At 35.1% G+C, this 27,427-nt stretch overlaps 2 protein-coding genes and 1 pseudogene across 2 annotated transcripts in view; 1 reads left to right on the top strand and 2 right to left on the bottom strand.

The window, feature by feature from the left end:
• MSH4 (mutS homolog 4) overlaps positions 1-22,318 on the top strand; it is an 84,120-nt gene extending 61,802 nt beyond the window's left edge. The window contains exons 13-20 of the mRNA XM_002916912.4: positions 919-1,022; positions 2,317-2,441; positions 4,334-4,534; positions 7,486-7,604; positions 8,953-9,081; positions 16,607-16,781; positions 18,134-18,222; positions 21,591-22,318. Coding sequence (XP_002916958.1) covers positions 919-1,022; positions 2,317-2,441; positions 4,334-4,534; positions 7,486-7,604; positions 8,953-9,081; positions 16,607-16,781; positions 18,134-18,222; positions 21,591-21,782 — 1,134 coding nt within the window. The 3' untranslated portion in view covers positions 21,783-22,318. The remainder of the gene's footprint in view (positions 1-918; positions 1,023-2,316; positions 2,442-4,333; positions 4,535-7,485; positions 7,605-8,952; positions 9,082-16,606; positions 16,782-18,133; positions 18,223-21,590) is intronic.
• LOC105236552 lies at positions 11,806-13,960 on the bottom strand (annotated as a pseudogene).
• Positions 14,998-15,306, bottom strand: LOC105236555 (reactive oxygen species modulator 1-like). Its single transcript, XM_011221917.3, has one exon. It carries the CDS (start codon positions 15,259-15,261, stop codon positions 14,998-15,000), a length of 264 nt encoding a protein of 87 aa, XP_011220219.2. The 5' UTR covers positions 15,262-15,306.
• Positions 22,319-27,427: the final 5,109 nt, after the last annotated feature.

A 27,427-nucleotide genomic window follows, 5' to 3' on the forward strand; every position in this document is an offset into this window, starting at 1 on the left:
TATTGCTTTCCTACTCTCGTCAATCCACCTAACAGTTATACTAATCTAAGAGTGAGGTAGAAACTTTTTGTTTTTTTATTTTTTTATTCTTTTATTTTTTCGGAGAAACACCAAACAGTGCATAATACAGTTCTGGAAGCTTGGTATGTGTAAAAAGAAGGAAATGAAAGGAAAAAAAAGTCCAAAAGTTATTTTTGATAAAAGGAATTTGGTAAATACTGTACCATTTCCTGTTTTAGGTAGTTCTCAATGCACATTTGCCTATTAAAGGTTTAAAAATACTGAAATAAAGAAATCTGCTAACTTTTTAAAACCCAATATTGCCAAATCTTTGGACTAGGGAAATATATTTTCCTAAATACATGTTACTGTCTCCATGATATATCAGTTTGGGAAAGTCTACCCCACTCTTAATTTTGCTTTCTCTGCTCTCAGGGGTACCTTTTGACAAAAACAAACCATTTAACTTTTAGGGTTTCTGAATACACACTGTATTACCAGATAATGGGGGATGGAAAAAAAAAAGAATCGGTTAAGACAAAGTAATGGGATTGGAAATTGAGTGAGGTTCAGATATGGGACAAGGGCTACCATGGGTCAGAGATGGAGTGAAAATTACTGATATCTGTCATGCATATTACTGGGTAATGAGATGTACTGTCTGATATTTCTACAGAGCTATTTTAAGACCTGTTCAAATAGTTGTGCCAGAATACTGTAGGTTAACTTTAAGTTAAATGCTTTAACTTTAGATGTGATCTGTTCTTTTTTGCAGACATTGAGACTTTATTTGTGATGCTTTATCTATAAAATTAATTAACCTAAATATCTATACTGTTTAAAATCTGTATGTTTTATTTTATAGGAGTGTACACAATCTTGACATTTTGTTAATTTTGTTTGTTAATTTCCGGGCAGATATCTAAAGTGAAAAGTTCTTATACCTTTACATCAGCAGACTTAATTAAAATGAATGAAAGATGTCAAGAATCTTTGAGAGAAATCTACCACATGACTTATATGTAAGCACATTTGAAATTTTTGAATATTAAATTAAATTGGTTCAATTTGAAGCATTATAATAAATTTCATTAATTGGCTTTCTATCTGATTGCAGAAAATTGTAAAATTATGGATGTTAGCAAAGAAAGAACATTTCCTGAAAGAACAATTAAGACTTTTAAAGTCTGTCATTGTGATTGGGATCGCTCAGCTTCACAGAAGATTCAGGGCAAATCTAATTACAAAAACAAAAACAAAAAAACATCATTATACCTGATACTTCTGTAGTATGCATTTCACCATGATGTAGAATTTGGCACATCATGGGCTTATCTTGGGCTTCATTCAGTTTATTTTTTTCTTATGGTATGTAAGCCCTCAACTTCTCATGGCATGTATCTCATTACAATAGTGCCAGTCTTCTGCTGTTTGTGAAACAGTAACATTACAGCTGGAAGTAAGAAATACATCATTCATGGGGAGGGTGAGGGGGGCCCGGCAAAAAAAAAAAAAAGATCATTCATAATCAATGAACTGAGATGATAAAGACAAATGTTGGACTTTCAAAACAATTTCAGGGCATAGACCACAGAGATTATGAGATATAATAGGTTTGGAGAACATATTTCTCCTTGTAGGGGAAAAACCAAGACCTTGAGCTAGGATCAAGAGTCAGATGCTTTACCAGCTGAGCCACCCAGGTGCCCCTTAAGATTTTATTTTTAAGTAATCTCTACACCCAACGGGGGGCTTGAACTCACAACCCAGAGACCAAGAGTCACATGTTCTACCAAGTGAGCCAACCAAGTGCTCCAAGGAAAACCTTTTATATTATGTTACAGTGTAATACCTCTGCTACATAAAAGCTTAAATAATTATGTTGTTAGGGTGTGTGTGTGTGAGAGAGAGAAAGAGAGAGAGAATACAGTAACTTTTGTGTTGAATTTAACATTTGCAAAAAACACAAAATTATTAGCAGATGGGATCTGTTGAAGTATAGTGAGGTCTTGTTTGACCTATAAAAGGATTTTATTAATGAAAATAAATTTTATTAGTATTTAATAAAAGTAATAATTTCAAAAACATGGTGTTAACATACCAGAAGATGAATTCTTGCTACAAGTTCCTTGAACTCAAGGAACTTCAATTTCCTAATCTCTAAAATGAGGCAAAAGAACAGTAGACTTTACCTGTACAATATAACGGAAATGTGAATGTTATTTTACCTCAACAATGAATTTGGTGTTGTTTTTACAATTATATTGTATGTCCCTTTTTAAAAGCATTACCTAACTTCCAAACATATACTTTCAGGATCGTGTGCAAACTGCTTAGTGAGATTTATGAACATATTCATTGCTTATATAAACTGTCTGACACTGTGTCAATGCTGGATATGCTACTGTCATTTGCTCATGCCTGCACTCTTTCTGACTATGGTAAGTTACTTTCTTTGGAATAAATATGTTGCATACTGAAATTTGTATTCCATCCAAGCAATTTTATATAACAATTATGAATGCTTTACATTTTTTTACCTGAAATATGGTCTCTTGCCTATGGTTTTAGACTAAGACTTAAAATAGAAAAAGTAAAATTACTCTTAAAATTTATTTTAAAAGTCAGAAAATTGTTTACCGAGAAATTGACAAATGAGAAAGAAAATAACTGCAGGAAACTTTAAAGGTTTCCTAAATAGGAAGGACTGAAGAGCTGCCTCCTTGGTGGAAATGACAATAACCCAAATTGATGAAATTCAAATCTGGAGACTCATTAGAAGCAGTGTGACAGAAGCAGATGAGAGAAATGAATCTCCAAAGTGAACATTTTCTAAACTAGCTCCTTAGATGTGACCATCTCAAGATCAGGGATTATATCATGTATTTTTGTATCCTAAGTCTTTTGTAACCCAAAATCTTGAATATAAATGTTAAGTAATTTTCTAATATTAAGTGAAGTGAATACTTCAGATTAACCCCTTGAAGTTTCTTCTCCAACTTATCAGTAATAACCATACTCCTATATACAAATTTATGGAACTAGTATGTGATAATTAAGGTTGAATAATTGTGGACTTAATGTCATTAATAACATTGAAATTTTTAGTTAAAATCACCAGTAACATTTCCCAAATACTATGTAAATTTATTTTTTTGATGGGAAATAAGTATTTTGCGAAGATTTTTTTTCATATTTTTATATTTCTTATGGAAATGTTAACTCTTTCAATTGGTATTTTATAAGCCAAAAGCTTTTAATCTTTTAGATCTCCTTTGGGATCAAAACCTTACCTTAGGGATCAACTATTTTAATAGTTTTCTTAGCTATTAAGATAATTGATGTTGCTCCATTTTAATTTGAGATGGATCATCCTGAAACTCCAAAGATTTAAATACTGACTTTTGGTGTTAAAAGTACTTTTAAAGTAGTTTAGAAATTATTTTCTAACCAACCTGTCTTTTATGATGAATGCTTTTGAGTTTATCCGTATGTTTCCTCTAGGGGCATGTAGGATTTTAGTGTTTACTTGTCCCCATGCCCTGTCTTCCTCCCTTTACCTTGGAAGGTATTCACAGAGATCTTATCATTATTTGTTTCTATAAATTAACAAATATATTTTGTGTCCCATTCGTCTATCATCTGGGTATTCTTTTTAGACAAAATTTCTTTAAGTTTCTGGACATAAAATTATGTTTATATTTGGTTCTAATGTATATCCATACATCACTTGAAAAGCTAAGTATGCCAAATTTGAAATAAAGCTTAAGATGGGAATTAAGTAAATGTGAAATTTTGTAGTACTGGTAATTGTTATTTTAAAAGTATTATCGGGGTGCCTGGGTGGCTCAGTTGTTAAGCATCTGACTCTTGATTTTGGCTCAGACCAAGATCTTAGGGTCATGAGATTGAGCCCCATGTTGGGCTCCACACTCAGTGGGGAGTCTGCTTGAGATTCTCTCTATCCCTCTACCCCTCCCCCCACCTCACNTCACACTCTCCCTCTTTCTCCCAAAAAAAAAAAAAAAAAAGTATTACCAATGGCTAGTTGACTCTTTTTAATCTATATAAATCTGAAAATGCTACAGACTGTTTTGGAGCTCAGGACAAACGACAAAGAACTAAATCCTAGAGTTCCCTGAAAGTGAATAAAAGTTGTGATGGTGATTAGAATGCATTAGTTATAATCTAGAGGGATTTTGGTAGGGATTTAGGATAACATAATACCTTAATGCTTTGTCCCAAATTGACCTTAGTAAAATCACACATGCACACCACACAGACCATTAAACATAAATATATTAATCTTACAAAACCATTCTTTCTTTTTTAGTTCGACCAGAATTTACTGATACTTTAGCAATCAAACAGGGGTGGCATCCCATTCTTGAAAAAATATCTGTGGAAAAACCTATTGCCAACAATACCTATATTACAGAAGGAAGTAATTTTTTGATCATAACTGGACCTAATATGAGTGGGAAATCCACATATTTAAAACAGATTGCTCTTTGTCAGATTATGGCCCAGATTGGTAAGTTATGGCTTTACCTCATACTTAGCAATTCTGCTCCCCATTTAAAATGTTTTGTGCCAAGTATTTTAGATCCAGGTACCTAATTAACCCCAAAACAGTTTGGAGTAAGTTTTCTTACCTAAAAGTATAATAGTGTCTGTTATGTAGATCATAACTTTTACTATTTGGTATTAATTAAGCTCCATCCAATTTGGATTGCATTGTAGTAAAACTTTTGTAGGATGTAACAGAAGTAAAAACTACCTTACTATAACTATTAAAGTTGTATCAATTATTACTAAACTGAATCATATCATTATTCTGATTCAAAACCAAACTTTGTTGTGGGAAAAAGTGAAATAAGTAGGATAAGTGCCACCTTTAATAACTTATGTAAGATTTTCCCCAAATTATAACATTGGGGAAAGAAACATCTTTTACTTAATTTAAGGGCTACCAGTAACTCAGGCACAACACTTGATACAGTAACACATTATGTGTGCATATATACGCACATATATGTCATGTTATTTCTTGGTGTAGAGGCACAACTTAGCTCTGAAAACTAGGTTTCCTTGGTAACTCCATGAATCAGAAATGAGATGATTTGCCCTAATGAGTAGTTCTCAACCAGGGATGATATTGGTCCCTCCCCCACTCCACTTCTGGCCCCCAAATTTGGCAATGTCTGGAGACATTTTTGGTTGTCACACCGGGTGAGTGTAGAGTCCAGAGATGTTGCTGAATATCCTGCAATGCACAAGACATTCCTCCCTCCCCCCGACACATGTAAGGAAGGTTATCCAGCCCAAGATGTTAGTCGTGTAGTGGTTGAGAAACCCTGGCCTAATACAATAAATTGAAGGGAAATGCAGCAGTAATAATATTGGTGATACAGTGAAGATTTACCCTTACTACTGGGAAGCAAAATGGGTGAAGAATAAATATTTTATTGGGTTTATAGTTGTATTAGAATGAAAAGGACATCTTAGCTAATTTCCCTCCTTTTATAAAGAAACTGATTCATATGTGATAATAATCTTATTTCTTTTTTGAATAGTTATGAGGAGCTCTATCCTTTAAAAAAAGCAGGCTGTGCGATTGTTGGACATCTGTAATTGTTAGAAGATTCATTATACTGACTTGAAATCTGACTTTCCATAACTTTTACTCATTAGTCCTAACTAAGAGTCCCTAACTCTTATCTTCTATGCATCACAGAATAACCTAATCTCTTTTGATAATAGCCCCTCAAATATTAGAAGAAAATTATTCTACCTGTCACTCATTTTAATCCTCTAAAATACCTTAAAGTATATACAGTATCTGATATAATCTGATCATAAAGAAACCAGTAGAATTTGAAAGGCATGGAAATTAAGAACATAGGCTTTGGAGCTAGACCTAGCTTGTCTAGTTACTAGCTCTGTGATCTTAGGCAAATTACTTAACTTCCTTGGTTTTCTTCTCTGTAAATGAAAATTATAATAGTACCTAATTGTTGTAAAGATTAAGTGAGATAATCTATATAAAGGGTATGAGAAAGAAGGAGACTATCCAGGCAAAGGTAAGAACATATTCTAGAAACAAAAAACAAAAAAACCAGTATGATGCGCCCAAAGAAGTACAAGAAGTCTGGATTCCTTTGTAGAGCAAACAGTGGCTGTGAGGAGTGGTAGGATATAAAGCCAAGAGAGTGGGCAAGAGCCAGACCATGAAGGGCCTTAGGTACTTCACTGAAGAGATTAAACTTTATCCAGAAATCTGTAGGGAGCTATTGAAATGTAAGTAAGAGAATCATATGGTTGGAGTTCCCTTTCACATAGGTTATTCTGGCTGATGTTGTTAGAGGAGAGCCAGAACGGAAGCAAAATATCAGGGGGGCTTCTGTAATAACTTTTAGATTTAAAAATATCGGAGAGCCTTTTTGGTGGAGGTAGATACAAATGAACTAAAGAGAAAGTACGAGCATATGCCATATATGCTATATCCTGTCATTGATACTTTCACATTTATTTTCCCATTTAATCCTGTCAGAAATCCTGTGAGAAAGTTGTATTTAAGAGACCTGCTTTTGAGGAGCGATCATTATAATTACTATTATTATTGTTACTTTTATTTTTATTAGTATTATCCTGGCTTTTGCTGTCTTTCCCTGCTAGTCCTTTTTCCTTAGAGAGTGATACCATTCTTTATCCTTATCTTGGTTTTAAACACTGGAATAATCAGGGGTTTGTTTCTTCACTCCCATTATTTCACCATTTTGTTCTGTATGCCTGATACTTTTCCCATTCAACTATTTGTATATTTTTATCCTCCTATGATTTTAGAATGCCTTTTATGTTCCATTCTGTATAGAGGTAGTTGCATTAATCAGATTGATTTGCTTTCAAAAGGTGAATATTTTAGACTATTTAGCATGATAACTTCTCAGGCAGAAAAAGTCTCAGGGATGAAAACTCACCTTTTAAAAAAATTAAATGTTTTGCTTTCATTCTAATTCTGGGTATTTCTATACATTTCTAAGAACAGATATTTCCTAATATATCTTTCTGTAACAATTTTATCAGCCTTGAGCTTCATAAGCATCTCGTTCAAATTTTCCTATTTTGAATTTTTTAATCTAACTATATTATTTAACATTTTTGTGAAGTTTATAATAAATCTTTCTAATATACTTGAATTTATGCTGTCTTATTTGAACTTCCAGATAACTTTGTACAATAGTTAAGGCAAGTATTTCCATTTATATGTGAGAAGGATGAGACTGGGAGAGTCTAACTGCTGCCCAAGGATATATGATAAGTGACAGAGCTGGGGCCATGTTGTCTAACTGTATATCCAGTGATCTTTCCACCACATAATCCTTAGCTAGGCTAATAAATAATCTGAGTTGGTGACAGGTACAAAATATTAGTACTTATATTTTATAAAAGCACTTCGATTTACATTGACCTTCTATTTTACAGGATCATATGTTCCAGCAGAATATTCTTCCTTTAGAATTGCTGAACAGATTTTTACAAGAATCAGTACTGATGATGATATTGAAACAAATTCATCAACATTCATGAAGGAAATGAAAGAGGTACCCAAACTAAAGTTTCCTTATGGTCAATTATAACGTAAGAAAGTATTCTTATACTAAAACATGCAGATGTGCTTATATTCCTCTACAAGAGCCAGAGGGCAGTCAAAGACAGCTTCTAATTTCTGTCTTATGTGGAAACGGAAGAGAAAGTTTTATTGAAAAATACAGTTTTAAGGAAAAAGCTAGTATTATTGAACAAAAAAAACATGCTTTCATGTTTTTATACGGGATATATAAAAAAAGACTGTTCAGGACCGTTTTGCATTGTATCTATTGTTCCTGTTAGGTTTGATTTTAAAATAATAGATCACCGTGTTAGAATGCTTTTAAAAATCATCCTCTTGTGTGCCCCTTTAGAATTTTTACTTTCTATAACAAAGTATGTGTCATCACCTTTTTCTGATCTGAGCAAATATCAAGTAGACTTGAAGGGCTAAATGTATTCAGTATAGCTCTTGGGCTATCTTCAGTGTAGGTAAATTAATGGATCACTGTAGAGTTGGATAACTTTTTGTAGATGGGGGGAGAATAGTTATTATTTGTACTACTGTATATGACTTTTACATAATTATTTAGTATGTATTGAGTATCTGTGGGAAAATATAGCAATGTACTAGGTGCTCGAGGTGTATTTTTAAATGGTCCCAGCTCTCAAGAAGCTTAGTCCTATAGAAAGGTAAAAATCCATGAAATTTACTGTTGTGTCAGAACATAATGTGGGTGTAATTATAATTTTTGAGAAAGAGGGTAATACTCTTCAGTGGAGAAAGAGCATTTCTGTCAATTAGAGTCTTGGCCTTTGTTGAGCATGGATTCACATTTATTTGTTTAAATAGAAATCAATAGACTTGGATACTTTTCCCTCAATTTTTCTATCTATACTGGCTACCTAGATGTTAAAATAAACTTGAGAAAGAGTTTTGAATATTTTATGACAACTGATTAGTCATTTGTGGAGAAGAAAATGACCATCTTTGTGCATTATTTAAACATTTAATTCATTGCTAAGTTTTATTTCACTGTATCCAAAACATTAATATTTTAGATAATGGTTATTTATTCTTTGTTGTTTCATATAGATATGCATGTGTCTGTTTATATACATATTATCTATTCTACTGAATATAGTCATGAGTTTTTTTATAATAATATTTTTTTATTATATTATGTTAGTCACTATACAGTACATCCCTGTTTTTTGTGTTAGTTTCTCTACTCAGCTGGCTATCTTTATAAAAATACATTTTGGATGAACTAATAAAGAGACTGGATTTTTCCTCATTTTTTAAAATGGTAGTGACAGCTGTTTGGTTACAATGAATAATATTAAAATTATATTTTTCAGATAGCTTACATTCTACATAATGCTAATAACAAATCACTTATATTAATTGATGAACTTGGCAGAGGTACTAATACGGAAGAGGGTATTGGCATTTGTTATGCTGTTTGTGAATATCTGCTGAGCTTAAAGGTATTCTTCTCTATTTCTTTTAAGTGTATTAATTTTGAGTCTTTTTTTTTAAGATTTATTTATTTGAGAGAGAGAGGGAGAGCAAGAGAGAGAGCTCACATACTCGTGAGCAGGAGGAGGGGCAGAGGGGAAAGGAGAGAGAGAGAGAAATCTCCTGTAGACTCCCCCTGAAACACAGAACTAATATATGGGGCTTAATCTCACAAATGTGAGATCATGACCTGAGTGGAAACCAAGAGTCCAATGTTAAACTAACTGAGCCACCCAGGCACCCTTTGATGTATCCTTTATATATTTGTCATGATTGGGTTTTACAAGCACCTACAAATAGCTCTTTAAACAATTTTAGGTAATAAAAGCATACCGTAGCATTTATTGTTTTGTTAGTTCATTTCTGATGGAAGCAGGAACAGCTAGGATGATAGTCATGATGTAGACAAGGAAAGGAAGAAATAAAAAAATACAAATAATATCAAAACTAGTCACTTGGCTTTAATTTAATCAAATTAAAAGGCAAAACATGAAAGCATTTCAAAATTGTCTCCATGGATAATAACACTGACTATGATGTCACAACATGAAATGAAAAACCAGGCATCTAAGGTCACTTAATGGAAAATTATTTTACTTACTCAACTAAGATTTCATTCCTTCAAATAAAACAGGTTTTCACAAATCAAGTAAAACAGACTATGATTTTTGTTATATTATTAAGCTAATTTGTAAAATATCTTTTTAGGTGATCACTCAAAATATATACAGGTATGAAAAAACTTAAAAATATTTTTCCATATTTAAAGTACCTTGAAATATCCTTAAGATGATGTTCTTTACCTTAAATGACAGTCCAAAGTGATTAAGTACAAAGAAAGAGAAAAATCTTATTTTTGTGATAGGTAGGTGATAAATCAAAAGTAATGTTAAGAGATAGCATTAATCTTTGTAATATTGAATCTATGTCAGTTGATCAGAATTTCTCATAAAAATAAGATATATGTATTACTTGTTAGGATTAAAAAGCTAATTAGTATCTCTGTTGGTTAATTTTGTATGTCAGCCTGACTGGACTACAGAGTACTGGACATTTGGTCAAGCAGTATTTTGGGTATATATATGAGGGTTTCTGGATCAGATTTGTTTTTTGTGGGTTTTTTTTTTTTTTAAAGATTTTATTTATTTATGCGACAGAGAGAGAGACAGCCAGCGAGAGAGGGAACACAAGCAGGGGGAGTGGGAGAGGAAGAAGCAGGCTCATAGCGGAGGAGCCTGATGTGGGGCTCGATCCCATAACGCCAGGATCACGCCCTGAGCCGAAGGCAGACGCTTAACCGCCGTGCCACCCAGGCGCCCCAGATTTGTATTTGAACTGGTAGACTAAGTAAAGCAAATTGCCCTCCCTAGTGTGGGTGGGTCCCATCCAATCAGTTTTTTTGTTCTGTTTTCTTGCATGGGCTTGGTAAATATCAATTCTTTTATTTCCTCTGTTCCATTCCAGTTCCAACATAAGAAGGGTTAAGAGTAGTTAATCCTATAAATCATCATTTAAATTAGAGTCCAAGGGAGACACTGCAAAAGAACATGTCCCCGGAGTAGAAACACGACGTGAGAATGTCTACACTTGCATGAGAGAAGTCTGCATCACAGGGGCAGAAGCTCAGTTTTCTGTTTTTACCCAGGAGTTTAGTTTAAGAGGGGGTAGTGGTAGTATTGAGTTGGCAAAGGGATGGATGGAATGTGCTAGAATGTCTGTCATCCCACAGCACCACCCCTTCCCTTTGAGGTCTCCTTGGCACTGTTCTCTGATGGCAGAGAAGCCAGAAACACACATGGTGAATGTTCTTCCTTGGAGGGCTGAGGGCTAGAACCTGTCAGGGAGGTTTGGAAGGTGAAGAAGGGGCCATAATTCACTGTGTGCAGCCTATTGCATACATAGACCTGGGGTCCAGGACAGTCTCAGTGGGGTTTCTGAGAGCTGCTAGCTTTGCTGCTGCCACCTGAGACAGATGTCAGGGGTTGTCCAGATGTTCCAGACAATTGCAATGGCCCAGTGAGCTCTTTAGAATCACAGACTTCAGCTCTCCAAGCTGGACTGGGGCAGCTGCACCCCTGACCCTCACTCCTCCAGCTCTCCCTGGTCCCATACAAAACCCTCCATATCCAGACACATGTTAGGGCTCCGCTTTCTTGGCTACACACTAACCAGCAAACCTGCTGCCTGGCACCATGTCTGCCCACCATACCTTTCAGGAGCTGTTCCTCTTCAACTCTGTCCCATGGGATCTGGATCATCCAACCTTATTCTCAGCTCCAGGGATGATGCCAAACTGATCCAAGCTGTCTTTCCGTGCCCCAATGGTGGCTCAGGAGTGGATACCTACCCAGCCTGGCCAGTGAATACAGGAGGCAGGGTTCTGGCTACAGTGGCAGTTCTCAAGAGCTTTCTGGGTGACATCTTGGTGAAGAGTTCCCCCTCCTCTGGACACTATATCATGGTAGAGGGACCAAACTGCTATGGCCACTTGGTTCCAGGATGGGACCCAGCCTGAGGTTCACACAAACTCAGAAACAGCAAATCAGAAGGCTGCAGGGAAACAGAACTTGATCCTTGGTCAAACAGACCTTGGAATCCACCCTACCTTTAGATTTTCAATTTCCGGGTTGATAAAGCCTATTCAGGCTGGGTTTTTGGATGTAGCCAAAAGCATCTTGACTTATTAAGTGTTTTCATAAGACTCCTTTACTTGTGGATTTCTTGGACAATGGATTAACATTTGTTTCTTCTCACTAAAAGTCAAATTTTCAACAGGGCTGTCCATGTCAGATTGATAGTTTTGGTCCATTTGTTCTTCTGTTGGCTGTTGTAAGCCACCAGGTTCTCCATGTACTGCAAGAATAACTTAAAGAACTTTAAATACTCATAAGAATTTTTTCCATGAACCACATGAATGTTGACCAATTCCAGTGCAATCAGTGATAAAATTGGGTAAAGCACAGGAGACAGAAGCTTAATACTACTTTCTTTGCCTGGAGGACAACCTTCTTTCTACCTACTGCTGTGTCTCAACTCCATGGAGGCAACAACCTGGCTGGACATGCGGGTACAGTGTGTGCTGATGTTTTGAAGCATGATGAGTACTTCCAGAATGGTTCTGGGACAGAACAGAGTTAGGATGGGGGTGCCACAGAGTTCACAGATTACTTGGGGCCGCTTCTCAGCAGGAAGACTGTCCAGGTCACCAACAACACAGTGGTTCTCAGGCATGTGATAATGCCGCTCATACAGGATTTTTGTGATTAAAAGCTGTAGGCATTTGTTTCAGAATTACTTCTAACCTGGCTACTTCCTCAGCTTCTCCAGGCAAAGGCAAGAGTGGCCAAACCCTTATGATGCTCTTCTCACAGCTCAGCAGGTTTTTTTTTAAGCTGAGAAACTGGATGGAAGGGAACACTGTACCCTTCCGCAAGACCAATCAATGATTTTATCACTGCTTTTTCCTTAAACATTGATAACAGATCTTCATCAATGAATCTGAGTAAAAGTACAATGAAAAATGCAAGCGATTGGTTTGTTACTTCTTTTGGAAATTTGAATAAGTTGATTTCCCCATGGCTTAAATGATCTCCCATGGGGACTGTCCTGCTGGTTCAGGAAATGCCAAAGAAATTCTGTTGCAGGCTTTCCAAGGAAAAGAGGAATTTGATTGATTTTTACCATCATTCAAGTGTTTTGCCAATATTTCCTCACAGGTGGTATAAAGAGCTGTTGACTGAGCAGTCAGAAGTCTTTGTGGACATTTGTTAATGGCAAAACTCTCCTAAGTCCTGTCTCTAGCTGTGTCAATAACAACATGGCAAACTATGTGACTTGAACTTGATTAATGCAACTTCTCAGTATGGGAACATGACTTGTAATATAACAGTGTATTTCTTCATCACGTCTTCAAACACTGAAAGTACCTCAGAAGCAACATCAGGGAAAACAGCCAAATCCTCAAGGTTTGTAAGAGCTATGAAAGGCCGGTATGCCAATGCAAATTTAGTTTGTTGTAAGTAACTCTTCAGCAGTGACCCAATCCTGCTGTCAACAGTATCATCATTGAACAGTAGTTTGGAGGGATTTCTTGAGGGGACACAAACCCGTGCCATAAGATTTTATGTAGATTGAGTCCACATGGAGATCCAATGAAGACTTTTAGTACGTCTGCCACATACTAGCAAGCTCCTTAGATGCAAGCAGATCTCTTAAAAGAAAGGGGCTTTCCTGGGGTACATGGGTCAGTTGAGCATCTGACTTGATTTTGGCTCAGGTCATGATCTTAAGGTCCTGGGATAGAGACCCACATGGGGCTCTGCACTCAGGGCAGAATCTGCTTGGGATTCTCTCCCTCTACTCTGCCTCTACTCCCCTCCCCCCCATGCCCCATTGCACACCCTTTCTCTCTTAAAAAAATAATAAAAGGGGCATCCCTTCCCATTCAGTAAAAATATATCACCCAAAGCCTGTTCTAGACATGCTGTCAGTTTCATTAAGCTAAAAGAAATAGCTTGAGATTGAAGGTTTTCCAAGGCATCGCATATTTCAGGAAATAACTGCAAAAGCTGTCCACTGCAGCCATGGTATATATTGAATTTCAAACTGCCGCTTGGTCAGAGATAACAAATGTGAGTGGACAGCCTCACACACAGGGTCCAGCAGCCTCATGCTGCCCTTGTAATCCAGACTCTGGGCTGATTCTGTAATAAATCACACAGTCTGTGATTGTCTTCCAGCATACTTCACCCCTCTGAGTTACAGTGCCATTGATATCAGTTTTCTCTGACTTCAAACCTGAGTTTACAGATCATATCATCAGACTGAGGGAGAAAGACAAGTGATAATAGGATCCTCTGTTAGCATACTATGTATTTAGGAATTTCAGCCTGGGACCTGGGGGGTAAGGCAACTGGCTCCTGGAACAATCTGGGGGTGGGTACAGCACCAAGGAGAGCACCAAGCAAGTGGTGTGTCTTTGGGGTCAGGGTCAGGTGCCTATCTTTTCTAGTTGCCCACTAGCGGCTGGTAAGGCTGACCTGCTTCTGCAGTGACGCAGTCACAATGGAGACCCAGGAATGGTGGCCTAGAGCCCACATCAGGGCTTGCCTTCCAGTCCACGTTCAGGGCTGCCCTGCCGGAAGGGTGTGGCCAATGCTGCACCTCCTCCAGCCCTTACATAGTGGGCCTGAGAACACCAGGAATGTGCTCATGTGTGCATAGGTACCCTGGCTCCCATCCGCTCTACCTCCATGACTTTCAGCTCCTCCCATCCAATTAGTTTTGAGTGGGACCCAGTTGAATACCTGAATAGAATAAAAAGGCTGACCCTCCTGGGAGTGAGAGGGTTACTTCCTGTCTGACTGCCTTCAATCTAGAATCATTATTCCTGCCTTTGGAGTAGAATTGAAACATCAGCTCGTTCTGGATCTTGAGCCTGCCAGCATCTGGGCTGGAACTATACCATTTGCTCTCCTGGTTCTCAGGCCTTTAGACTCAGACTGGAACTACGGCATCAGCTCTCTGAGTCTCCAGCTTGCTGATTACAGACCTGGGGATTCTTCAGTCTCCATAATCATATGAGCCAATTCCTAATAGTAAATCAATCTTTCTCTCTCTTTCTCTACACACACATACATACACCCATTCTGTTTCTCTGGAGAAGCCTGACTTTTACAGATTTTGGTATTGAGAGTGGTTCTAGAGCAACAGAATTTTAAGGATGAGTTTTCTGAATCAGTTCTGGGGTTCTGGAATTCACTCTTTAATCTGTTTAGATTTCTTTTATTTTATTTTTATTATTTAACTTAAAGACTTGTTTTATTATAGTACATGGGCTGGGACTGATGGGAAGGGGTAGATGTAGTGGGCAGCCATGGCCCTAATTAGTATTGGATGCCCATTCTGATGGCCATGAATGTGCTAAAGATGACACCACTCTGCATCATGATTTTTCTGATGCTACCCATCAGCTCCCAACCCCACATTCCAATTCTGAGACAGGAAAAAGTACCCAAGAGCACCTCAGCTGCCGTACACACTGCATAACCCATCATAAAGCCCATCTTCATGTGGTTGAAGCAGGTTGGCTGGGACTGTCTATAGGGCCCCACAGCCACTGGCATCCTCTTAGCGTTCAGGTCTGGCATTATGGTGTCCCCACCTCACCTCTAATCTGATGAGATTTAAAGATACTAATGACTCGGGGCGCCTGGGTGGCACAGCGGTTAAGCGTCTGCCTTCAGCTCAGGGCGTGATCCCGGCGTTGTGGGATCGAGCCCCACATCAGGCTCCTCCTCTATGAGCCTGCTTCTTCCTTTCCCACTACCCCTGCTTGTGTTCCCTCTCTCGCTGGCTGTCTCTATCTCTGTTGAATAAATAAATAAAATCTTTAAAAAAAAAAAAGATACTAATGACTCTATTTCTAGTAGTGAAGAGTAATAGGTTGGTTTGATAAATTTTGAGGACGTTAATGTTATTATGAACATGGTTCTTAGCTTCTAAATAGTTTACTGGATTTCTAAATATTTTTCTGTTGCTTTATAAATTTGGTTTTATACCCCTTTTGATTATTGAGTAAGTAGTTGAATTTTTTCATTTTTCTGTCCTATACTTCTTGCCGCCACCCCCCTTACATGGCTGATGTCATTTGCTATCCCAGATATTTTCTTTTTAATGTCTTAACATTTTATTTTTCTACTTATCACATATTTACAGTTTTTCCTGTTTATATCTTAAAACATAACCAATTATTCAAATCTCTATCTAGTTTAGTAACTCGGGACTGGAAACCATGTACTGGTCATAAATCACTTGAACCATCTGCATCAATATCACCTAAAATACTTGTGAAATGGGGTTTCCTGGGATTCCACATTACAACTGCTGATTGAGAATTTTGGGGGGATAAGTACCAAGAATTTGCATCTTTAGCAAGCTCCCCAGGGGATTACTAAAGTTTGAGAATCATTGTCTTAAGCATTATTCTTCATCTTTTCTTTATTTCCTTTAAGTGCTAACCCAAACACAATGGAAATCTAAAAACCAAAAACCTTTGCAATTTCAAATACCTAAGACAATCCATTGATTCCACTTTCCAAAAAACAGTTATATGGAGGGAAGCTACTTTTAAAGTACAGTTTTTTTAAAAGTTGAGAGAATTGTTATGATTTTGTTTGTAGATTACTTTTCTAATAAATAATTACTTCACTTAACAGCTTTATTTCTGGTAAACCTCATCTTTTGAATATCTTCAGATTTTTTTTAGGATTTTATTTTTAAATTTGTTCTCTTTCCTGTAATGTAACATACCTGTGATATGTAAACATAATAAACATCTTTCTTTCATTGAATATAAATTTTCAAAATATTTTGAAATGAATTGACCATTACTAGTTTCAGTCCTACACCTCTGCCAACCTACTTGGAAAATCAAACTAAAATTTTTTTCTAGTTCATTTTAAAAATACTGACATTCATTTTTATATATTCTAGGCATTTACACTATTTGCTACACATTTCCTGGAACTATGTCATATAGAGGTCCTGTATCCTAATGTAGAAAACATGCATTTTGAAGTTCAGCATGTAAAGAACACTTCGAGAAATAAAGAAGAAATCTTGTATACCTACAAACTTTGTAAGGGACTCACAGAAGAAAAAAATTATGGTATTGCATATGGAAATTATATCTATATAATATCTATTTAAACACTACATATTCTCATAATTCTTCTTCCTTTTACTTAGCTGTCAGTCTAAGCAACTTTTCCTGTCATTCTTTTGAGTGCTTATGCTCTAAGACTGTATTTTCTGTGTCAAGCTCACATTTTATGTGTATTAAGCTATATTAATCAGTACTATGTAGAATTACAACACATGAAAGTCCTAGAAGTATTAGTTTCTATTCTTAGAAAAATGTAATTTAGCTTATATTTGCAAGTTATAAGTGAATTGAAAATTGTATATTTCTTACACACTTTTTCCGTAACATCTTTTTTTTCAGATACCGGGAACTTGATAATCTAAAGTCTTAAAAGGGAATGTATTATCAAACCATATGATACTTGTAAACTTGATTAGATATTTTCTATCTAAATCATTATGTGACATGTAAAATCTCATGGATACAGAAAAATTTTAATTGATCTATACATATAAAAGTTCCTAAAATTATTTTAGCTATGAATGTGACCTTTGAGGGAAAAGCATCTTTATTTTGCTATTTGAAATGAGAAATCAACTGCATAACTTAATTTGTATCAGATATTTAATTTTTATAAGCTTTAATTTCATCTATTAAATGGGGATAATTTTCCATATATGTAGGGCTTATGAAGATTAAATGAATTATCAAATATGAATTGTTGAACATAGTGCCTAGCCATTAGTAACTTCTCAATAAATGTGTTAGTGTTGTTTCTATTGCCTCTAAAGTAGTATACACAATAAACTATTAGCACACAGTAGAAAGCCTATGTGGCATTTATATAATAAAATTAGGCTCAGAGAACATGAGAATACTACATATACTTTGAATTTGCATGAAGAATAGTCATCTATAGTTACATCTTGTGAGAAATCCCTCTCTCAGTGATCTGCTAGACAGATGAACATTTAGCTTTAAGATTATCTCTGTGACTAGGGTTATCTCTCCTCCCTTGCAAAGCTCATATCCTTTGACCTTCTATTAACCAACTGCATTTGTAGTTGGAATTTCATTATTATTCAGTTTTCTAGTTACCCCTTTTCTTTTCCCTATCATGTTTTCCTGACTGTCTCAGAGGGTGTTGAGAGGTAATTGATATTCTAATTTGTCATATGTCTTGGACAACTAATTAAATCTTTTAATTGGTAAATTGTCATCCAGAACTTTAGAAAACTTAATTTTGAGAATTGCTAAGTTGTTCAGAAATGCCTGTAGAATGGAAGTTTAAATCCGTGAAGAAAAGATTATTACTGCTTAAAATAAACATAATACCTGCCATAACAAGGTTGAAGCCCCATTGTATATAATTTTAGGATTAAAAGCTGCAGAGGTGTCATCACTCCCACCATCAATTGTCTTGGATGCCAAAGAAATCACAACTCAAATTACCAGACAAATTTTGGTAAGAAACTTTTTAGCAATAAGAATTGGTTTTCCAATTCAAGAAAATATTTTTAGTGTGCATTTTTATAATGGTGTTGTGTCTCAGTATATAATGTTAATAATTAAAACATTTATTTATTTATTTATTTTTATAATTTTTGTTTTGTTATATTAGTCTCCATACAGTACATCCCAGTTTTTGATGCAATGTTCCACAATTCATTATTTGCGTATAACACCCAGTGCACCATGCAGTATGTGCCCTCCTTAATACCCATCACCGGCCTATCCCAGTCCCCCAGCCCCCTCCCCTCTGAAGCCCTCAGTTTGTTTCCCAGAGTCCGCAGTCTCTCATGGTTCATTCCCCCTTCTGTTTACCCCCCCCTTCCCTTCCTTCTCCTATTGATCTTCCTATTTCTTATGTTCCATAAATGAGTGAAACCATATGATAATTGTCTTTCTCTGCTTGACTTATTTCACTTAGCATAATCTCCTCCAGTCCCGTCCATGTTGCTGCAAATGTTGTGTAATTGTTCTTTCTGATGACTGAGTAATATTCCATTGTATATATGGACCACATCTTTATCCATTCGTCTGTTGAAGGGCGTCTCGGCTCCTTCCACAATTTAGCTATTGTGGACAATGCTGCTATGAATATTGGGGTGCATATGGCCCTTCTCTTCACTACATCTGTATCTTTGGGGTAAATACCCAGTAGTGCAATTGCTGGGTCATAGGGTAGCTCTACTTTTTACTTTTTGAGGGACCTCCACACTGTTTTCCAAAGTGGCTGTACCAACTTGCATTCCCACCAACAGTGTAAGAGGGTTCCCCTTTCTCCACATCCTCTCCAACATTTGTTGTTTCTTGCCTTGTCCATTTTGCCATTCTAACTGGTGTAAGGTGGTATCTCAATGTGGTTTTGATTTGAATTTCCCGGATGGCTAATGATTTTGAACATTTTTTCATGTGTCTGTTAGCCATTTGTATGTCTTCATTGGAAAAGTGTCTGTTCATATCTTCTGTCCATTTTTTGATTTGATTATTTGTTTCACGTGTATTGAGTTTAAGAAGTTCTTTATAGATCTTGGATATCAGTCTTTTATCTGTAGTGTCATTTGCAAATATCTTCTCCCATTCTGTGGGTTGCCTCTTTGTTTTGTTGACTGTTTCCTTAGCTGTGCAAAACTTTTTATCTTGATGAAGTCCCACAAGTTCATTTTTTCTTTTGTTTCTCTTGCCTTTGGAGATGTGTCATGAAAGAAGTTGCTATGGCCGATGTCAAAGAGGTTACAGCCTATGTTCTTCTCTAGGATTTTGATGGATTCCTGTCTCACATCAAGGTCTTTCATCCATTTCGAGTTTATCTTTGTGTATGGTATGAGAGAGTGGTCAAGTTTCATTCTTTTGCATGTAGCTGTCCAATTTTCCCAGCACCATTTATTGAAGAAACTGTTTTTTCCACTGGATGTTTTTTCCTGCTTTGTCAAAGATTAGTTGACCATAGAGCCAAGGGTCCATTTCTGGGTTCTCTATTCTGTTCCATTGGTCTGTGTGTCTGTTTTTGTGCCAGTACCGTGCTGTCTTGGTGATCACAGCTTTGTAGTATAGCTTGAAATCAGGCAACGTGATGCCCATTTTGAATCATTCTTAATCTCCTCTCATTAGGACTATGCAGTAGTTTCTTTCTGTTTTTCAATCCATCCTACATACTTCTACCAGATTGTCTCCTAAGCATCAATTTTATCATGTTTCCCTGTTCAGAAACTTTTGGTTGTTTCTTACCAAATTAAAGTGAAACCCCTTAGCTTAGTGTTAAATGTTTTCTATGATTATTTCTCAAAATACAGTCTTAGAATTACCTACATTAGAATCACCCATGATACCAGGGAGCATCCTAGATTTTTGAAGATTTCCTGTGGCTTGGGAATTTATATTTTTAACCAGTCTTTAAATGATTCTTAAACACACTGAAGTTTGTTAACTGCTGCTTTATTACCTCCCTTTATTTATTACCCCAAACTTAGATAACATTTCTCAGTTTAACTGTAACCTACATTTCTGCCACATTGAATTACTTGTCATTTTGTCATTTTAACCTGTGTGCCAGGATTTCTAATGTGTCTGCTCTAGCTGTTTCCCCCATTCACAATGCCCTTACCTCAATTTTTCTATCCATCAAGAGTCATTCCAAATATTCCATCCTACTTAAGCTTTTCTTGACCTGAGCTGGAAATGAGTTCTCCTTCCTCTGAGAATTTTAAATCTCTCTCATGAGACTTATCATAATCACCTAAATCAATTGCTTATGAATATGTCTCTTTCACTATAATAATATTTCTCTTTCATTGAGCCTCTTGAGTTCCATTGTGATGTCAGGTAGACATTTTTGTGTCCTCCTATAGACATACACAGGGTTTGGGGCCTGGAATATAGATGATAATAGATATTCTGTGTGTGTTATTAGATAATAAATTGATAGTTGATCATTCAGTGTATCAGATAGATGGGTGAACATATGATAATTTTACTTTACCTCATGGAGTTGAATTCATTTTTCTTACAGTGAAAGAAGAAAAAATATCTTGAATTGCTTTGTACTGAGAAAGAGTTGGAGGGATTTTATTTCCCTTAGTAAGGGGAAACTCACTAACTTTACATTAACAGTTAAGATTGAAAATGCTAATTCTTCTTCTAGCTCAGGAAATGAGGTGGATGAAGAATTTTCCAGGTGTATTCACATCCCTGAAGTACTATTCAAAGACTGAATATCTAAAGCCCTTTAAAGTATTAGAAAATTCCTGTTTTAAACCTTATTTCTTGGACATCCTAACAATAGTTTGTTAAGAATTGGCATAATTTCAAGTAGCTATTTATGACACTTATTTTCAAAATGTAATTTACCCCTCAGGCAATATATTTTCTTGGACTCTAGCAGTTTCTATATATGAAATCTCTTGAGGGACAAACAATTTACTGTTGACTCATTCTGTCTACCAGTTTATCTATTGGGGAATTAAAGTAGGAGATAGCAGAGTAGTACTCTTGGGTGACATTTAAAATGAATACTGCATAGCAATGAGCAGTTATGTTGAGTGAGAAATTTGACCTATTTAGCAGGTTTTTTTCATTGGAAAATGATTTTCAAGAATGTAAGAATCTGTCATAAAGTAGTAAATACTCATGAAAAATTTTATTCTTTCAAAACAATATTTCTTTATTTTTTCTGGTATATTCTTTGCTGGTTGAATGGAATTAACTTACCCAAAGGAATTAGTTACCTTTGCGTTCTATATTTCTATGAAAGGAAAGAGAAAATTGCCAAAATTTTAAAGCAGAGTCATAGTAAGCATATTTTAATTTTTATCTATATTTTTTCAATAACAGCAAAACCAAAGGAGTACCCCTGAGATGGAAAGACAGAGAGCTGTGTACCATCTAGCTACTAGGCTTGTTCAAACTGCTCGAAACTCTCAACTGGATCCAGACAGTTTACGAATGTATTTAAGTAATCTCAAAAAGAAGTATGAAACAGATTTTTCCAGGGCTGAAGAAGTTTCAGGAAAGACTGAAGAATAATAACCATTCACATCATGTACTAATAAAATAATGTATTTTAATATGGGGAAATTAGAATTCATTTTTCCTAAGAGCAAAAGAAAATATTTGCTAAATTTTATATCTTAATGGAAAATTACATTATACTAACCTCAGAATTATCATCTATATATTATATATAAGAAAATATTTGTTATAGATTAACATATGAAAACCATTGAAAGGACTGTTTTTTATGTTAGAAAAATGTCAGCGTAACATTAAAAGTTTTTTCTCATTTATGAAAATTCATGTTATTAAATCTTAAGTGTATTTGTACTTACAAGTTATGGTTTAAAATGTTATTGTAAATACCTTAGTGTTTGAAAAAAACTGTTTTTTTTTCCAGTCTGGAAATTTATGTGAGTTCTTTAACATTCTTTCCTGAAGCAATAAGACCCTATGGCTCAATAATTGCTTAATTAGTACCCCCAAATTCCAACATTGGATGCTTATGGAGTGTGTTAGAATGATATTGGAAATTTTAAAGTTTTTTTTTTTTGACATTGAGTATAGTTCTAAAGGGTTAAAATAAACAAATAGATATTTTGTTTTTGTTTTTGTTTTTTTTCATAATAATATTTTTATTATGTTATTCACCATACAGTACATCCCTGGTTTTTGATGTAAAGTTCAATGATTCATTAGTTACGTATAACACCCAGTGCACCATGCAATATGTGCCCTCCTTACTACCCATCACCAACCTTTCTCATTCCCCCACCCCCCTCCCCTCTGAAGCCCTTAAGTTTCAGGTAGGAGAAGAAAGGGATAAAGAAAGGGGAGTTAATCAAAAGGGGGAATGAAGCATGAGAGACTATGGACTCTGAAAAACAAACAGATATTTTGTAATGCAGAGAATGTTTTTGGAAGGAGGAGTTGCCATCACCCATCCTTTCATTTTTCCAAATATCAGGCATTCCATTTTCTACTCACCAACCTCTTTTCCAAGTTTCATTTTTGGCCATCTTTTTTAGGTGAGTAACCAAAGCAGCAGAAAGGTAATATTGATTCATTTGCCTCAGGGAGGATTTTATAGAATTGTTTTTCCATAGGCATGTGGCTTACACCATCATTTCAGAGTTTACCTGAAGGTCATTCTTTTTCATAAATGGACAAAAAAAGGGAAGACAATCAGTTGGTCAGTAACTGTAAAGAGCAGGGCTGTTGTCTTCTCAAATACCTTATTTCTACAATTCCATTTCACTAGATGACTTACTTACTTAATCTCAGCACAAAGGCCCAAGATGGGGAAGTTATTCTTTTCTTGGACAATTAAGTATCTGAAACTCAGGGTATACATTCAATAAGCTGCAGAATTGATAGTAATTTGGCAAAAAAAATATATTCATAGACTGGTTAGGGCCCTATTTTTTGTTAATGCATGCGTATTTTATAAAATCTAATATCTTTTTACTTTATTAAATTCTAAGTAGTAGTCAGATATATTGAAAAAGTTATAATTTGAATGACATACATACTTTTTGAAATGCAAATTAGTGTTAGTATTTTAATTTGATACATGTTAAACATCCCATTAGACTACTTATATTCCTTATTGTCATGTTTTAGAAAGAGAGTACCACAATATTTGAATTTGACCATTAGCCATGTTTTAATTCACAATCTTTGAAATGAATTATATTTTATGTAGTCATTCCTAAAAGCAGTTAGATAATTTAGGTTTGCAGCAAATTTCTAAAAGCACTGAGGATGAAAAGGGTGTGGCAGGTTGGGAAGAAAAAGGAAGAATGGGAGTACGTAGTGGGAGAAAAACAGGCAAACAGAGATAAGTGCAAAGTTTTAAATATGCAGAATATCATTTCCTTAAATATATTAATTTCCCTTTAGACTTAACCCTAATATTAGATTCCACCAGACTTTTAAGAAATCTTTCATGATTTAGATCTTTTGATGAAGAAAATGTAGCCAACTGATTAATCCCTTTTATTTAAGGTTTAGAATACTGAAGTAAAAATAGGTTTATATCTTCTTAAAATTAAATTATTTTTTCTTCAATTGTTTTGTGTGTAGCCGAAACACAAAAAAGCAAATTAAATGAAGATATAATTATTGTGTTATGGCACTACACACTAGAAATGAATACTAGAGAGACAATTCATTCTTTAAGGTCTGTTTGCTCTTCTCTTCAGTACCTTTTGCTTTGCCTTTCTCTAAAATTATAGATCATTATCTCATAATCCAGCCTTTTAAGATAAATGTTCATAATGTTGTAGCAAACTCCTTTAATTTCCACCTCAAAGCCATTCTTTCAGTCTGTTCCACCTTTCTCCTCACATAAAGTAGTCTTTTTCAAGTTTAGGGTTAAGATACGTGGGAGTAGAAGAAAAAGGCAGTTTATACTCGTGCTTAGGAAGTAGTGCGTTTGTTTATTTTAAAGTTTGCATACAGTAAAATTAACTCTTTTTTTGATGTTAAATTTTATGAATTTAGCACATTTATAGATTCATGGAACCACTATGACAATCAGTTTCTTCACCAAATACCAAAAAGTTCCTTTACCTTCACATCATTCCCTTAGTACTGTCCCTTTGTTGTCAAATCCTTCCCTGACACCTAACTTTAACCCAGCAATCACTGGAAATTAAGCATTCCATCCCTGTAGTTTTGTTTTTTCCATAATGTCCAACAAATGGAATCATATAGCACGGAATCTTTTGAAACTGGCTTCTTTTACTCAGCATAATACTTTGTAGAATTTGTCCATGTTGTTGTGTCCTTTTATGGCTGACTAGTATTTCATTGTTTGTATGTACCATAGTTTACCCATACACTCACTGAAAGACAATTGGGTTTCCAGTTTTTGGTGAGTATGAATGAAGCTGTTATAAATATTCTTGCATAGATTTTTGTGTGAGTGTTGTTTTAATTTACCTAGATTAAATAAGAGTGGAATGGCCCTGTCATCTTGTAAGTATATGTTTAACTTCATAAGAATTCGCCAAGCTTTTCTGAAGTGGCTCTTACATTTTACATTCCCATCAGCCATGGATGAAAATGTCCCACATGTTCTCTAGCACTTGGTATTATCAGTTTTTTTTTTTTAATTTTAGCCATTCTAATAAGTATGTAGTGAGTAATGCATTTTTAAATTTTAATGCTATTCTAATTCTTTAGCAAGCAAAAGCTATTCTGATTTTTTTAACCAAATTATATTACTATCTCATATGCTAGTGTTAAAAAATATTCAAATGTTAATAAATTCTGTGTAGTATGAAATTCCTACATGCTTATTTATGAGCTTAAAATATGCTCAATTATAATTAAATATCCTTTACTTAAGTGTATAAATTCAATTCTGTAATGCATTTGTACCTCACATGAATGAAAATGGAAGAAAAGGAAAAGCAAATAATCGGTTATGGTGATACTTTGCTATTTCCATTCTATTCTTTAGAAATTTAAACCACACAGTTGTTTATCTTACTATAGGACCAGAATGAATACTCTTTTCCTATAAATTGTCAAAATTTTGAAAGTTCCCCGATATCAAGTAGACAGTGAAAACGTCTAATAAGTGCCATAATCTACTAAAATGGATCCTAAAATAGATAGTGATGAGGTGAGAAACAGATTTTCATTGTCAAGAACTGTGAAGGTGTAACTATGTATGGTGATGGATGTTAACTAGACTTATCGTGGTGATCATTTTGCAGTATATACAAATGTTGAGTAACTATGTTGTATACCTGAAACTATAATGTTTTATGTCAGTTATACCTCAATTAAAAAAAAAAAAAACTGTGAAGGGCCTGAGATTTTTACCTTACTTGCAAACTAGCAGTTTAGCTTACCACAGTTTCATGTGTGCTGTCGGAAGACAAAAGATTCTTGGGTCAGAAGCAAAAAACTTTATTGCTTTGGCACATCATGCAGCATGAGCTTCATGTTTGTGTTGGTTTTAGGTGTCCCAATCCTCTAAGGTATGGAGTGGTCCAGTTAGATAGGGATTTATACTATAGCTGAGGAACCCCAAGCTACGGAAACCCTTTTATAATGAGCTTCTAGCAAATCTGCTCGACCTTTTTTTCCAGAAGAAGACATCACCTTTATTATACTAGATCCTGAACAAACCTGCCTCTGCTCAGGGGGAGATACTATCTCCGTCTTCCAAGGCTGTTCATTATACAAACATCCTTAAAAAGGTAGTCAAATATAAGACAGTTCTTGCGTCTGCTCAAAAGACATGTAAAAATGTAAGAGATGTGTAGAAAATTGTCTCCCAGTTCTCTTCTGTGTATTGCAGCAGTTTGACCACCTTGTTATATAGAGAAAAGTCTAATACCCTACATACTCAAAAAGACCTAAAAAATTTCAGTGGAATAAATTTTATTTTTTTAAGATAATAAATTTCTTTGTAACTAAGCATACAGATTTAATTAATATTTTCATTTTGATGTTATGTTGGATAAAAACTATTCTTTGCTTTCTTTGTATCAAAATCCATATAGTTTGGGGGTGGGTGAAATGAGTAAAGGTAGTAAACAGGTACAAATTTCCAGTTATAAAATAAGTTCTGGGGATGTAATGTACAGCATAGTGACTATAGTTAATTGTACTGTGTTGCATGTTTGAAAGTGGCTGAGAGTAGATTCTAAGTGTTCTCATCACAAAAAAAAAAAATTATAACTATGTGTGATGATGGATGTTAACTTGACTTATTATAGTGGTCATCTTGCAATATATACATATATTGAATCATGTTATATACCAGAAAGTAATATAATGTTATATATCAATTATATCTTAATTTAAAAAGTACTATTTATTTGGTATTTAGAAGTATCACACACCAAAACACTAAAGTTCCATATTGTTATTTGGGGCTAATTATTTCCAAACATTATCTATTTCTGTCCTCTTACTACTGACCCCCACCCTTTAGTTGACTAATTCTTCACCTTGTATTATTTGTGACTTTGGCTTCTCAAGGAAGGGATCATATCTTAATTTCCTTGACTATTCCTCACCACCAAGCACAATGTTTTATTTGCAAAAGAACTCAAATACTTGTTAATAGGAATACACAGTAGAAAATAATATTTACCTAGCTTAGAACATATAAGTAATAAGAGCTTCAGAACATTAATATGACCAAAATTTCCACAGGTTAACAATAATGCTCTAACACAAAACAACTTTTAAGAGCAGGTTAAAAAGGTAAATCTAAAATATAACAAAAATCATATAATTTGTTCCATTGTATAGAAAGGTAATGGGCAAAGTCATATTGATTTAAAATTGATTCATTTAGGGTGTCATGTGAAATTTTCTTTTCTTTTTTTTTTTTTAAGATTTATTTATTTATTTGAGAGAGAGAGAGAGCATGAGCAGGAGGGCCAGAGAGAGAGGGAGAGAGAATCTCAAGCGGACTCCCACTGAGCATGCAGCCTGATGCGGAGCTCAATCACATGACCCTGAGATCACAACCTGAGCTGAAACCAAGAGTCGGACACTTAACCAACTGTGCCACCCAAGCACCCCTGAAATTATATTTTCTAATGAAATATTCAATGCAATAAAAATTTGCATGAAGTTAATAGTTTATTAACTTCTAAACCATACAATGGTGAGTATCCTTAAAGAACTCAGGACAAAGATGTGTA

The sequence above is a fragment of the Ailuropoda melanoleuca genome, chromosome 2 (genome assembly GCF_002007445.2).
Source record: "Ailuropoda melanoleuca isolate Jingjing chromosome 2, ASM200744v2, whole genome shotgun sequence".
Classification (NCBI taxonomy): domain Eukaryota; kingdom Metazoa; phylum Chordata; class Mammalia; order Carnivora; family Ursidae; genus Ailuropoda; species Ailuropoda melanoleuca.